We start from the raw sequence: 15,610 nt of genomic DNA on the forward strand, positions 1-15,610 counted from the left end.
ATACTACTCAAATATTATCCCGGGGGCCATAGATAATTCAAAGCCGGGCCTTGACTTACACACCCCAGAACTACAAAATGTTGTAGTTAAGCTAACACACTACTACATTTGAATAATGCTAAGGTGCTAAAATAGGGTTAGCATAGCAGCAATGCATACTGCGGTGCAGGAGCACTACTAAATGCATTTTTGGAGCTGCAGCAGTAGTTTCAAGGGTCGGTGCACTGATTGTGTGATGGTTGTGTAAATCTACGCAACATTTTAAATGTGTTAAGTTGTGACCGTACCTCACTAGCCCCTCAATCGTCCCGAGCGGGACATAAGGCTGCAGTCAGACGCTGCGCCTCCTCAGGACCTCCTTCAGCTTCGACAACACTGCCCCCATTCCCGTTTTGCCAGCTGCTTTGTGACTTGCCCTCCTCCCTTTCACCCCCAGCGGGGCTCCATCCCTTGGTCGCACGTGTCCACGGACAGCTTGTCTCCGCCTGACCTTCTGTGCATTTCCTCGTCTGAGCGCTCGGTAGGAATAGACGTAGAGCAGACAAATGGGAGAGATTTGTGGAGTTTCTGGAGTTGTTTTCAAATGGATGTTACAAGTCGAGCGTCTCGCTCACTCTGCCTGCAAGGTCGTCATGATTACAAATGCACCGCATTTTCTGGACTTTGAAGCGCACCAGTATATAAGCCAAACCCAGAACATTTAAGAAAAAAAACAAAAAACGTTTCCACTTATAAGCTGCACCAGAATATAAGCCGCACATGTATACATGTTTTCAATGTTTATTTACGTACCTTAATTGTCTCCAAAGGGTGTCTATAACACGACAATAAAACGGCTGATCAAACAAAACAGAAGTCCTCGTCGTGGACCCACTTGCTGCGGAATATAGCTCTCCAATCCACTAAACAGACTCAATAACTCTAAGGTGACGTTTTGGTGAATTTACAAAATTGAAACAATACAAAAAGAATACCGTTGTAAGGTAGTAATACTAACAAAGTCTCTCGTAAATGTGTTAGCATATTAGTTATCAATCAATCAATGTATTTTATTTCGGCAATCTTCACATAAAACAAAGAACAACAACAAAAAAAGAAAAAAAAAACACTCATTTGAGCAATGATTGAGCCGAAAGGGTGTAGGTTGAAGCAACGCTTATATAAACCTACCCCATCACAACAAGAACAAGGTTCAAAATATATGAAATCTAAAACATGCGTCACTTATATTACTTTTTTTTAAACAATATATAAGCAACATATATGTAGCACACGTCTCATATACACAGTTTAACATTTAAATCAAACATATACATTTGTACACTTATATATATATATACACACAATTTATTTAAATTCCATATCAAGTGTACAATAAAGAGTGTGTAATGTTTTTTGATTAAGAATGTGCCTTGTTTTACCCAGGATAGCAATACTTCTCGCCAACTTCCCTTTGATGTATGTAATGTGTGACTTCCAGCAGATCCTGTGGTCCAAGATCACACCCAACAATTTGATTTTGTTTACTCTTTCTATACTAACATTGTCTATATATAATTTTACATCTATATCATTTCTCTTATTTCCAAATAACATAAAGTTAGTTTTATTTAGGTTTAATGATAATTTATTAGCATCAAACTATTTTTTTAGTTTACACATCTCCATGGTGACGGTCCTCAGGAGCTGCTGCAAGTCCACATCAGAACAGAGTACATTGGTGTCATCCGCAAATAACACATATTTAAGGTTTTCAGTTACTTTACAAATATCATTTATATACATGATGAACATCTTGGGCCCTAAGACTGACCCCTGTGGTACCCCACATTTAATATTTAACCAACATGATTTTTTTTGTGATATCTGTACAAACTGCTTTCTATCAGATAAATAACTTTTTATCCATTCCAGAACAATACCCCTAAAACCATATTTTTCCATTTTTCTAATAAGAATACTATGGTCTACTGTATCAAAAGCCTTCTTAAGATCTAAGAATACTCCTATTGTATATTTATTTTTATCAATACTATTAGTTATTTCTTCAATTAAATCTGTTAATGCTTGTGCTGTTGATCGATTATTCCTGAAACCATACTGCCTATCTGTTAATAATTCATTTTTTTCTACAAAGCCATCGACTCTATTTATAAATATTTTTTCTAATATTTTGGAGAACTGTGGTAATATTGAGATTGGTCTGTAGTTTGTGAATAAGTGTCTGTCTCCCGCTTGGTGAATAGGAACAACTTTTGCAATTTTCATTAGTTGAGGAAATACTCCCATTTCAAATGAAAGGTTAAATAGATACGCTAATGGAGCACTAATTCCATCTATCACATACTTTAAAGTTTGCATGTCTATATCATCCACATCTTTGCTTGTTTTGTTCTTAAAACTTTTGACTATGTCCCTGATTTCTCTTTCTACTGCTGTTTTTAAAAACATTGTTTTAGGGTTTGGGTTGATATAATCTGCTGCATCTATTTTTGTCCCTTCTACCTTTATCTCTTCTGCTAATTTCGGTCCAATATTTATAAAATAATCATTAAATGTATTTACTATCACCTCCTTATCTTTAATCATGTTGTTATTTTCCATAAAGTATGGTGGGTATTTATTATCATCATTTTTATTTCTAATAATACCATTTAATATTTTCCATACACATCTTATATTATTCTTGTTATATTCCAGTTTATTTATATAGTAATCTTTTTTATTATTTCTTTAGTTAATGCTAACGACGCTAGCTTCATTACAATACTATAGCATGAAAACATCCCTACTGACATCACACACGGTTTAGTAAGTACGAATTGTTTTAGTTATATAAAGTTAAAGATTGTCACACACATTAAATGTGGCAAAATTATTCTCTGCATTTCACCCATCACCCTTGATCACTCCCTGGGAGGTGAGGGGAGCAGTAGGCAGCAGCGGTGCCGCGCCCGGGAATCATTTATGGTGATTTATCCCCCAATTCCAACCCTTAATGCTGAGTGCCAAGCAGGGAGGTAATGGGTCCCATTTTTATAGTATTTGGAATGACTCAGCCGGGATTTGAACTCACGACCTACCGATCTCAGGGCGGACACTCTAACCACTAGTAAAACTGACAAACGCTGCTTGGAGTGATGAGTGAAGAATCCTTTCGAGCAGAAACGCTATGGACGGTTTTACTTTCAGCTCAAGGTAAAACAGGAAATACATTTTCAACTAGCAGCCCCTGCAGTGAGCGAACTCGTTCAAAGGATGGCACCATAGCACAAACAATAACACACTTTTTAGTCCTCTGCTTGTGTTTAATGAAAACTATTGAACACAAAACCAATGGCGAAAAATAAATCCATAAATTAGCAGCACCGTTTCATAATCCGCAGGGTACAAAGCGTAGGAAAAAAGTAACGGCTTGTAGTCTGTAATACACGGTTTTTCGCCAGGATATTCCTAATAGATACCGGTATTCATTTTTACTCTTACTGGTACCATATGTTCTTTGTGTAAATAAAGATATGAAAAAATGTTTTTTTTTTATTAGCACAAGAGGTTGTGCACCAGCAACATCATGTTGTAACATATCACAGCAGTGAAGTATTTTGTCAACATCTGCTTTTTAAGTCAACTCTATGTGCAAAGTGCAATGGAGTTTTTATGTCATCATCTCGTAAAGACCACACACTGGTTCCTGTTCATCCAATTTGTAGTTTCTACCCCTTGTCCCTATAACAACTCATCTATCTATCCATCTTCTTCCGCTTACCCGAGGTCGGGTCGCAGAGGCAGCAGCCTAAGCAGGGAAGCCCAGACGTCCCTCTCCCTAGCCACTTGGTCCAGCTCCTCCCGGGGGATCCCGAGGCGTTCCCAGGCCAGCCGGGAGACATAGTCTTCCCAGCATGTCCTGGGTCTTCCTCGTGGTCTCATACCGGTTAAACGTGCCTGAAACACCTCTCTAGGGAGGCGTTCGAGTGGCATCCTGACCAGATGCCCGAACCACCTCATCTTGCTCCTCTCAATATAACAACATTTAAAATAATAATAAAAGTAAAATAATATAAATGTAAGGTATTCATGTCCATTCACAGTCCTTTAGTTTGATATATTAGATCAAATCTATCATTTAAATCAATGGGTGTGCATTTCGCAACAATAGGAATTGGTATTTGTCTTTATGTTGCACATGGACCTATTTGAGTGACGGACCACAAGCCATATTGGCTGCTGACCGCTACCGATGTATGTCTGTGTGGTGTGATAATTTAAAAGGTTCACTTATTTGAGTAGAATACTGGATCGCTGAGAGCAAGATCTAGCTGATGTAGCACCGGTCGAATGTTAAGTGGCGTTTGCTTCAAACTGACACTTGTTGCTTCCTTGTTGGTCGTCATCTACCTGTGTCTTGTTCGATGCGTAGTAGCGGCACTTGAACCGAAGGGGTGTCATAATTATGAAAGTCAGCTGGATAAAAAAAAAATACAGATAGCCATATCTTTAGTCCAGAATCTTAACTGTCTCCCTGGAATGACTCAAGTAGGAACCGGTACTAAAAAAAATACCGGTACATGGTAGTGATGTCCCGATACCAATATTTTGTTACCAGTACCAAAATGTATTTTAGTACTTTTCTAAATAAAGGGTACCACAAAACATTTTCATTATTGTTTTTTTTAACAAAAAAATCATGATACATTGAATCAATGTTTCTTATTACAATCAAATAAGAATTTTCTCTTTAAATAAAATTGTGTACATACTAGACAACGTGTCTTTTCGTAGTAAGGAAGCAAATAAAGGTTCCTAATAGTATGCTTACGTATGCAGTAACATATTGTCATTTCTCATTCTTTTATTTTGTCAAAATGATGATGGATTATTAATCTACTTTTTCATTTATTGTTTATACCTGCTTACTTTCTGTTTTAACATGTTGTATCTACACTTCTGTTCAAATGTAATAATAACTTATTCTTCTGTTGTTTGATACTTTACATTAGTTTTGGCTGACACTACAAATTCTGGTATTGATTCGATACAGTAGTTACAGTATCAGACATTGGTCATAATTAAAGTTCTCCTTTGTCCAGTTTCATAGGTTTTTAAACAATAAATAAGAAAATATTTATAATGATAAACACATAGACATAATCATGTGCAGCTCATGTGTGTACTTGGTATCATTACATTAAATGTCTGTGTAGATCAACCCATGTTGTATGTTTACATCATACCTGGGCAAAGTAAGGCCCGGGGGCCACATCTGGCCTGTTGAGCTTTTCAATCTGGCCTGCCGGACATTCCCAAATCAATTTTTTAGATCTTTGAGATGGAAAGTGTAGCTGCAGTTATGATGTGCAGTGATGTTTTCTAATGACCGTAAGTCTTCAACTATACAAAGTATTTCAATGCTTGGAATTTGTGCTTATGGATGATATACCGTATTTTTCGGATTATAAGTCGCTCCAGGGTATACGTCGCACCGGCCGAAAATGCATAATAAAGAAGGAAAAAAACATATATACGTCGCACTGGAGTATAAATCGCATTTTTGGGAGAATTTTTTTTGATAAAATCCAACACCAAGAATAGACATTTGAAAGGCAATTTAAAATAAATAAAGAATAGTGAAGAACAGGCTGAATAAGTGTACGTTATATGACGCATAAATAACCAACTGAGAAGGTGCCTGGTATGTTGACGTAACATATTATGGCAAGAGTCATTCAAATAACTATAACATATAGAACATGCTATACGTTTACCAAACAATCTGTCACTCTTAATCGATAAATCCGATGAGATCTTCCTCGATGTCGCTTCTAAACAACTCTGCCAACTCCAAAGGTATGCACCGCTTCCTCTTGTCGTTTTCTGCTGCATATTTCACTACATCCAGTTTATAATCTGCAGTACATGATTTCCTTTTCGGTGCCATTTTTGTTGAGTCCTTTTCAGTTTTTATAAGTTACCGCCAACGTTAAAATGATCCATTTTAATAGGTACGGTAGTAGCATATAGCATATATCAGTTAGCATCCGATGACCCACAATGCACTACTGCCATGACCCACCCCCGCCGAATTCTTATTGGTTAACGTGTGTGTGACGATTGCTGACATTTTGTTCGACTGTCCGCGAATGAGATAAATAATATTATTTGATCTTGTGTAATCTGCAGTACAGGATTTCCTTTTCAGTGCCATTTGTGTTCAGCCTTTCTCAGTTTTTATATGTTTCCGCTAACGATGAAATGATCCATTGTAATAGCTACGGCAGTAGCTTATAGCATATAGCAGTTAGCATTCCCTGACCCACAATGCACTTCTGCCATGACCCTCCCCCACCGAATTCTTATTGGTTGACGTGTGTGTGACGTTTGCTGACATTTTCTTTGTCTCTTCCGCGAATTAGATAAATAATATTATTTTATATTTTACGGTAATGTGTTAATAATTTCACACATAAGTCGCTTCGGAGTATATGTCGCACCCCCGGCCAAATCATGAAAAAAAACTGTGACTTATAGTCCGAAAAATACAGTACTAGTTACTATGGTAATCTAATTAGTTGCTATGTTCATCTAATTAGTTACTACGGTCATCTACATCACCGCAGCTCATACAAGGCACCAATCAGTGTGAGCGAGAAGCGTTTCCACAGACGCCGAAGGAGATTTCCACAACAAAGTTCTAAAGCTTAGTGAAATAATAAAATAGAATATAATACAATAGAAAGTACTTTATTGATCTCTGGGGGAAATTTTGCAAATAGCAGATGTATCAGATTTTAGGTGGGTTTATTTTGTACGCTTTGCGTTCATGTTTCACTATTTGTTGCCTTTTTGTTGCGTTTCACTTCATTGTAAAATGTCGATCAAAAGGGGGTATGACGTTCATGTGTTGTCAATATTCAGTGTTTTATCCTTCATAGGAAATGTAAAAATTCCATTATGTTTTTTAAAGCGGTCTGTCATAACGTTTTTAGCATTCAATCAGACATTATTGTGAGGTTTTGTATTAGTGTTCCTAAAAATCAGAATTACCAGCTTCCAGACACATTTTTTTCTCTAAGTTTTGCCCCCGAGTCAAAATAATTGCCCAGGTCTGGTTTACATTGAAGAGCACTAGCTTGCTGTCAGCGGTTAGCTATTGTATCCTCCTACGGTGTGTGGTGAAGCATGATATTTGTAAGAAACATACTTTATTTGTCGTCATGGAGGGCAAGGTTTAGTGATTTAGAAGTAGCTAAACACTGCAGACTGCGGATGGACGTTAGCTGCTAGTTAGCTAACAAGCGCTTGAGATAAGAACCTTCAGTGTTTATGGTTTCAACTTTATTGTGAGTTTTAAAAGCAAAATGCGTCCATTCTCCCTTTTCTCTCTCCACACAGTTTCTGCTTTAAAGTACTCTGTGCATGTTTGTTGCCTTTTATGCGCTTCTGCTCGTTTTACCAGCAATGTCATGAAGTGACGATAGCGTCCCGTCATGTCCGGAAAAAAGACAATTTTCAGAAGCAGTATTGTACCATTTTTAATTCATTAGTACCGCTGTACTTTATTAGTAACGGTATAGAGTACAACCCTAGTACATGGTATACATCCCAGTCATGATGGCCTGAGGTGTAACCGTAGGTGGTGAAAGCGACAGACGGGGGAAGCGATCCGAAGCGTCGTGAAGTCCGGCAGAGAGAATCTGCTCTGCCGACCATCAGGCCAATCTGTCAAGAGGCGGCAGGCGGCCAGGGCATCTTGCAGTCCTCCCTGCCTCCCCGGCAGACTGTCTGTGTATTTTTTCCCAGTGATTTAGAGGTCTCTGTCTATATTGATAATAACACTTCAGGTCCCGTGTGACGCCAGACGCTCACATTTTGCGCACCGATAAGAGGCTGGCATTGACATGACGAAGAACAGTGCTGCTCAACTCATGTGGTATTCTTAACTCTGCCACAGCAATCTTTTGTTGTTTTTAAATTTCTACCCACTCTGAAGGAGCGTTTTCCTTGTAAAATAATGGACAGCTTAAACTCATGTCATATATATAGTCTACACCAGAGGTGTCCAAAACTTTTTGACTTTAGGGCTTGAATTTAACCAAGAACATGCCGTGACCGCCATTGGCTTTTTACTTGTTAATGGACCAGGGATGTAATAACAAACGGTATAATGATTTGCGATAAATTTCCAGACGGTTAGTAATACCGTCTAATTTTTTATTTACCCAAAAAACGTCATTTAATAATGCATTTTAGGCAACACAAAGTCAGGCGCATGCACACTAGTTGTGTTTGGCTTGATAATCATGACGGACAAGCTACACAGACTTTGCTCTGGAGATTACCCCTTGGAGTAAACGGAGCCAAGCGCTTGGTTTAACATCAGTTTTCCCTCTCTTTCCGGTGTGCGTTTAAGAGTGCACTGCTGTGTTTGGATGGAGACAGGTGTGGACAATATTGGAGACAGACGCATTTGTCCCCACATACATACATATATACATAAATATACATATAAACACATATATATATACACATGCATGCATATATATATATATATATATATATATATATATATATATATATATATAATGGACATTGATATTGATATTGATAGCCTTTTATTTGCGCCTTTTATTTGCGCACAATTGACAAGTGATGTAGCAAAAATTGACCACCAAAAAAAATACTTCGATGCCATTCATACAGGCCTCGAATTTTAACTTTTTAAGGTCAAGGCAAGTGTTGCCTTAAAGGAGGGCCTATATTGTAGGGCAATAAGGCAAACATTGCCAAAGCATATATATATATATATATATATATATATATATATATATATATATATATATATATATATATATATATATATATATATATATATATGTATATGTATGCATGCATGCATACATACATACATATACATACATATATACATAAATATACATATAAACACATATGTATACACATGCATGCACATATATATATATATATATATATATGCATGCATGTGTATATATATGTGTGTTTATATGTATATTTATGTATATATGTATGTATGCATATATATATATATATATATATATATATGCATGCATGTGTATACATATGTGTTTATATGTATATTTATGTATATATGTATGTATATGTATGTATGTATGCATGCATGCATACATATACATATATATATATATATATATATATATATATATACATATATATATATATATATATATACATATATATATATATATATATATACATATATATATATATATATATATATATATATATATATATATATATATATATATATATATATATATATATATATATATGCTTTGGCAATGTTTGCCTTGTTGCCCTACAATATAGGCCCTCCTTTAAGGCAACACTTGCCTTGACCATAAAAAGTTAAAATTCGAGGCCTGTATGAATGGCATCAAAGTATTTTTTTTGGTGGTCAATTTTTGCTACATCACTTGTCAATCGTGCGCAAATAAAAGGCTATCAATATCAATTCATACTGTAAAGATGAGCTGTTGTTAAGGTTTTAGTTCGTCTGGTTTGGATTTGATGTCAGTTTTTCCAATGTTTGCAAACACACGGTCCGTGCCTGAAAGGGGATTGGCGGAGAATGAGGAAGTGTCGTTGTGTGTCCAGGAAGTGCGGACTCAACAGACAAAAATGTTTGTACGGGAGATAAAACCTGTTGGAAATGTGCTGTCTGTTATCATAAGATTGCTGATAAAGTTAAAATAGTGTCGGACATTGTGTAATTTCTTTTGGGGGCTCCAATATATTATATTACTTTAATGACATTGTGTAATTTCTTCTACTTAAATTAGTTTCAAGTGAAAAAAAAAAAAGAAACAACATGTTTTCAAGGTGCGGGGGTAATTATTACCGTGGAAATCTTACATTACATGGGATTTTATATCGTTTGATCCCCACACACATAACGGTATATTTGTACAAAGTATCAGCCTGATAACAGCCTGAACAGTACTCATAAGGGATTGGAAGGAAAATCAAAGGTATCGCACATCACTAATAACCATTTTTGTAGACCTAGAGTAGATAAAGCTGTTTGGATGCTGACCGCACGTCATACTTCAGATTTTGTGGCCTTGATAAAAACGGTCCACCAGGACGACATGATTTGGTTTTGGGCCCAGCTACTACAGAACATTGTTTTTTTTTTTCACCATGAATGATTTATAATCCACAGAAAAATACCTAGGAGGATGTCACAAAGTTAAGGAAACGTATTGTGAAAGACTTTTGCAGGTCAAACGCCACGTTTAACTTTGAAGATACAAAGATACAACGTTGTTTAAATCCTCCGTCTTTTTTTGGGGTGGGGTGGGGGGGGCGGTCAATAATTATTCTATCACCATGCGCTCTAAGGACTTGCTGACCGGACAGTATTCCAAGAAGGGAATAAGCTGGTGCTCTGAATCGACAGCGCTGGATGACTTGCACCATAATGCAACCTGAAATCCAAAGATCATCTTTTCAGGGGTGCATGAAATTGATCAGTAGTACTTGGTGTAGGCCAGAGGTGCCAAACATACGGCTCGTGGGCCAGACCAGGCCCGCGAACAGGTTTTATGCATCCTGCTGGATGAGTTTGCTAAGTATAAAATTGAGCTGAAATTGTTTAGTGAAAGAAACTGCTGATCTAAGTGTGTCCACTGGGTGTCGCAATAACAACTCTGTTGGGCAAGCAAACGCTTGATACCGAAGCCAAGCAAGAGGGACGCAGTAAAGCGCATAAAACTGTGGTAATGCGTGGCTGTGACTCCTCCCCTTGAACAAATGAAACGCAAAACCTGCAGTTTTAGGTCTTCTGCTTCAAACGCATTGTTCTTTGGCACCCTCATTGCCCCTGAAAGTGAGTGTAACTCAAACATCTTCAACAGTTTCTACATCCTTGTGTGTAGTTAGTTGAGTTAGTGCAGTGTTAATATCTCGACATGACACATTACCGGTAGATATTTGACACGTATAAGTTTATTTATTTAGTTCAATCCCAGATAGGCTGTGACATCATGTTTATTGGCTTTGTAGATACACTGAGACAAAGTCTAAGTTTGTTGTGTTTTTCAAACTGCACACGATGGTTCTCCTTAGATTTTGAAGTGTTTTTTCAAAAAGATTATATGTGATTTGTACATTTTCAGAATGTGTTTGTTCTATTTTTGGCCAAAGTAAAACAAAGAAAACCATCTGAAGTCGTCTTTGTAAGTTATCATGCCATGATTTTACCAATCCAGCCCACCTGGGAGTAGATTTTCCTCCATGTGGACCCTGAGCTAAAATGAGTTTGACACCCCTGGTGTAGGCAATCTAAACGTTATATCCGCACACACACGTGTTCTACATGCGTCACCTGGGTACTTTTATCCCTGTCAATGGACACCCCCCCCCTCTATTGACACTGAACAACAACCTTCTGCATCAAACCTATTCCCTTGGCGTGCTTGCATCTGTTGCTAGGAGACATATTCCGAGGGTGTGGGTGGGAGGAGGTGCCCTGGGGTTCCTCAAACATTCTGACTTTGCGACATTTCTTACAGATGCTTTTCCACATCCAGTAAAAAAAAGAAAGCAACGTTTTTTTAAGTCTTTATTCGAGGCCTCATATAATGTCACTGAAAGAAGAAAGGAAGCGCGAGAGAGAGACAAAGAAACTTCCAGACCCTTATATCTGCCTTGGGAATGTGGGGACCGAGGAGGAGGGGTGAGGGTGAAGCAGATTATCTGAATGTGAACAGGAATGTTTTGGTTAAACATTGGGAAAGTCAGTAATACAGCATCAATCCCAGACGAAATCCATTAGGAGAGCCTTTGATCCAAAGACAACAATTAGTAGGGCTCTGACTCTTTGGGCACCATTCGATTAGATTCAAAACAATTCTCGATTCAAAATCAATTATTTTTTAATGACATTGGGTGCCAGTTTTATAATTAACTAGATTCCTCCATAAAATAGATAACAGCTGTGATTAATTTCTATATTACTTAAAAAAAAAGTGGTTTTGTTGACTGAAATTTGAAGTCAAAACCAAATAAGACAACAAGAGAAGTATCCAACACTTCTCTTTTTTAAAGTAAATCCGTACAGCAGAATTGATTAAGAATCGCAATTGATATGAAAATCTATTTTTTTTACACCCTAACAATCAGTGATCGCTACAATCACAACAATTCTTCCAGGAAAGTAAGAAGAACCAAGCAGCTATCTCCGTAGGGCTGGAGGATTTAATCAGAGAGCTATAAAGGAGTCGTATCTTTGAGACACAAAACTGTCCGATGCAGTGAAGAGAAACAATACATCATTAATCACACAAGGACTAAATTGTTAGACGAGATTACTTAAATATTAAGCGTTTTCTTCTCACTTGTGTCCGAACCCGCTCATCTCATTCTCCGTGTTTTTGTCTGGCGCAGGTAATTCCCAGCTCGGCGCGACCATCGTGGACGCTCTGGACACCCTGTACATCATGGGCCTGCACGAGGAGTTCAAGGACGGACAGGAGTGGATCGAACAGAACCTGGACTTCGGCGTGGTGCGTATGTCTGACTTACATGTGTCGGGGAATACTTGGCTACTTGGATGAGGTTGGCAGGCTTCAACCGTGTCATAGCGGCTTTGCTTTGGTTGCATCATCCAAGCTAGCTGGGCTTGACTGACTGGAGTAAGGCGCAGCAAAGCGAGGAATGAGGAGGAATATTCCCAGAAACATGAAAAGCTAGCATGGGAGTTTGTCTTTGGTCATTCAAGCTTTGACAAACCTACTTGATTGAATGTCAATGTCGCCCGTATGGTGTCATTAAAAACACACATCTATACGTTTCACTCTAAATGGCATAATTCATCATACTTCGCCATGCAGAGCAGAAGGTGTCTTCAAGATGTTGTCCAGTTTGCAGTTTAGTCCAAAATGACAAAAAGTCAAAGTTCTGCCCGCATCCTCCAATAATTTTTGGCAGCTTCAGGGTACTTTGATTGTCTGCCAGCATCTTCCAATTTGTCGATACACCAGAGCGACGCTTGCTCCCATCAGCACATGTCCTGTTACCATAGTTACGAATAGGTAGATGTATGGGAGATATAAAGGGTCGCCAGGCACACGGCACTTGTCTTCTCCCAACAACCGTTCAGTCAGGACTGGCTTGTTCCCCTGAACCCGAGAGCTTGTCAGCTTCTGGTTGGTGTGCCGGTAAGAGACACGTTTTGGACTCAATTCGACAAACTTTATTGATCCGCAAGGGAACTAGTTTGATTTTACATCAATGAAAATCTCGGCAGCGACTTTCATCAGCCGCCGCTCTTTCAGGCTCACATCCAAGTAAAGAACTTAAGACACATTAAAGAGAACAGAGTTGATGCGACCTGCTGCTTTTACATCCAGCGCAAACAACATCAAACACAACAAAAAACCCTCAATGATAAAAACAAAAAATGTGCAAAAACACTCTTACTCAAAAAACTATTGTTGTCTGCAAACCCCCTTTTTTTTTACGTAGCCTATAAACATGGCTACTAACTACATTATTTACCATCGACATTAAAGATGGCTACCTCTCACATTTAAACCCATATGGTACCATCCTCCTATCCATCCATTACCTACCGCTTATTCCCTTTGGGGTTGCGGGGGGCGCTGGAGCCTATCTCAGCTACAATCGGGCGGAAGGCGGCGTATACCCTGGACAAGTCGCTACCTCATCGCGGTACCAATTCCCGGTTATTTAGTGTCTGTTGATAAATATTGTTTGTAATATTCAAATCTCATTTTTATTGGAACATTTAAAAGATTAGCAGATTATGATAACTTTTCTCCAGTTATATTTCATTGTTACATTTCTGAGTCAATATCCAGCGGTAATTTGACGAAGTCCGCTCTCGGTGCTGCTGGAGTGATGGCCAAGTGTTAGTGTGCGGGATACAACGATATTCAACTATTTTGTGACCGTAATGTTGTTAAAATTTTTGTCCTCAAAATTCTACACACAATACCCAATAATGTAAATGTGAAAATATTTTTTTTTACTTTGTTTTTCAGCAAATGTAATGAAAATTTAAAAGTGACATGTACAGTCAAAGGTTTACATACACTTGTAAAGAACATAATGTCATGGCTGTCTTGAGTTTCCAATAATTTCTACAACTCTTATTTTTTTGTGATTGAGTGATTGGAGAAAATACTTGTTGGTCACAAAAAACATGCATGTAGTTTGGTTCTTTTCTGAATTTATTATGGGTCTACTGAAAATGTGACCAAATCTGCTGGGTCAAAAGTATACGTACAGCAATGTTAATATTTGGTTACATGATAAGGCGCTTTTGGTAGCCATTCACAAGCTTCTGGTTGAATTTTTGACAACTCCTCTTAACGAAATTGGTGCAGTTCAGCTAAATTTGTTGGTTTTCTGACATGGACTTGTTTCTTCAGCATTGTCCACACGTTTAAGTCAGGGCTTTAGGAAGGCCATTCTAAAACCTTAATTGTAGCCTGATTTAGCCATTCCTTTACCACTTTTGACGTGTGTTTGGGGTCATTGTCCTGTTGGAACACCCAACTGTGCCCAAGACCCAACCTCCGTGCTGATGCTTTTAGGTTGTCCTGAAGATTTTGGAGGTAATCCTCCTTTTTCATTGTCCCATTTAAAGCATCAGTTCCATTGGCAGCAAAACAGGCCCAGAGCTTAATACTACCACCACCATGCTTGACTGTAGGTTTGGTGTTCCTGGGATTAAAGGCTTCACCTTTTCGCCTCCAAACATATTGCTGGGTATTGTGGTTGTACAGCAAAATTTTTGTTTCATCTGACCACAGAACTTTCCTCCAGAAGGTATAGTCTTTGTCCGTGTGATGTCATTGATCATTTTTATTTAAAATGGTAATACTAATCTTTGGGAGTTTTACAGAGGTTAGTATTAATACTGTTTATTGTTACATTATTATATAGTTTATACAGTTTTTTAGTTAAAGAACAGTACCGTATTTTCCGGACTATAGAGCGCACCGGTATATAAGCCGCACCAACTAAATTTTAGGAAAAACTTTTCCCCATATATTAGCTGCACCAGACTATAAGCTGCAGATACATATATTGTAAACTTAGTTATTTACACAGAAATATTTAAGAGTTGTTTATTTATATACCTTTATTGTTTCCAAACGATGTCTATAACCCGACAGTAAAATGGCTGATAAAACAAAACAGAAGTCATCGTCATGGACCCACTCGCTGCGCAAGCTAGCTTTCCAATCAGCTAAATAGACTCAATAACTCCACGGTGACGTTTTGGTGAATTTACGAAACTGAAACAATACAAAGAAATGCCATTGTAAGTTAATATTACTAACACAGACACTCAGAAACGTGTTAGCATATTAGCTAATACTAATGACGCTAGGTTGATTACATTACAAAAGCATGTACAAAGATGCATGAAAACACTCCTACAGACATTACACATGGGATGATTTAGTAAGTAAGAATTGTTTTAGTTATATTATAAAACTTACAAATGCTGTTTGGAGTGATGAATGAAGAATGAATTAGAGTAGGAACGCTATGGATAGTTTTACTTCTTGTTTAAGGCATT

General features: G+C 37.8%; 1 protein-coding gene across 1 annotated transcript in view; it reads left to right on the forward strand.

The window, feature by feature from the left end:
- Window positions 1-15,610, forward strand: part of man1a2 (mannosidase, alpha, class 1A, member 2) — a 172,785-nt gene that overhangs the window by 81,581 nt on the left and 75,594 nt on the right. The window contains exon 5 of the mRNA XM_061879537.1: window positions 12,442-12,560. Coding sequence (XP_061735521.1) covers window positions 12,442-12,560 — 119 coding nt within the window. The remainder of the gene's footprint in view (window positions 1-12,441; window positions 12,561-15,610) is intronic.

Source organism: Nerophis ophidion, linkage group LG19, assembly GCF_033978795.1.
Source record: "Nerophis ophidion isolate RoL-2023_Sa linkage group LG19, RoL_Noph_v1.0, whole genome shotgun sequence".
Taxonomy (NCBI): domain Eukaryota; kingdom Metazoa; phylum Chordata; class Actinopteri; order Syngnathiformes; family Syngnathidae; genus Nerophis; species Nerophis ophidion.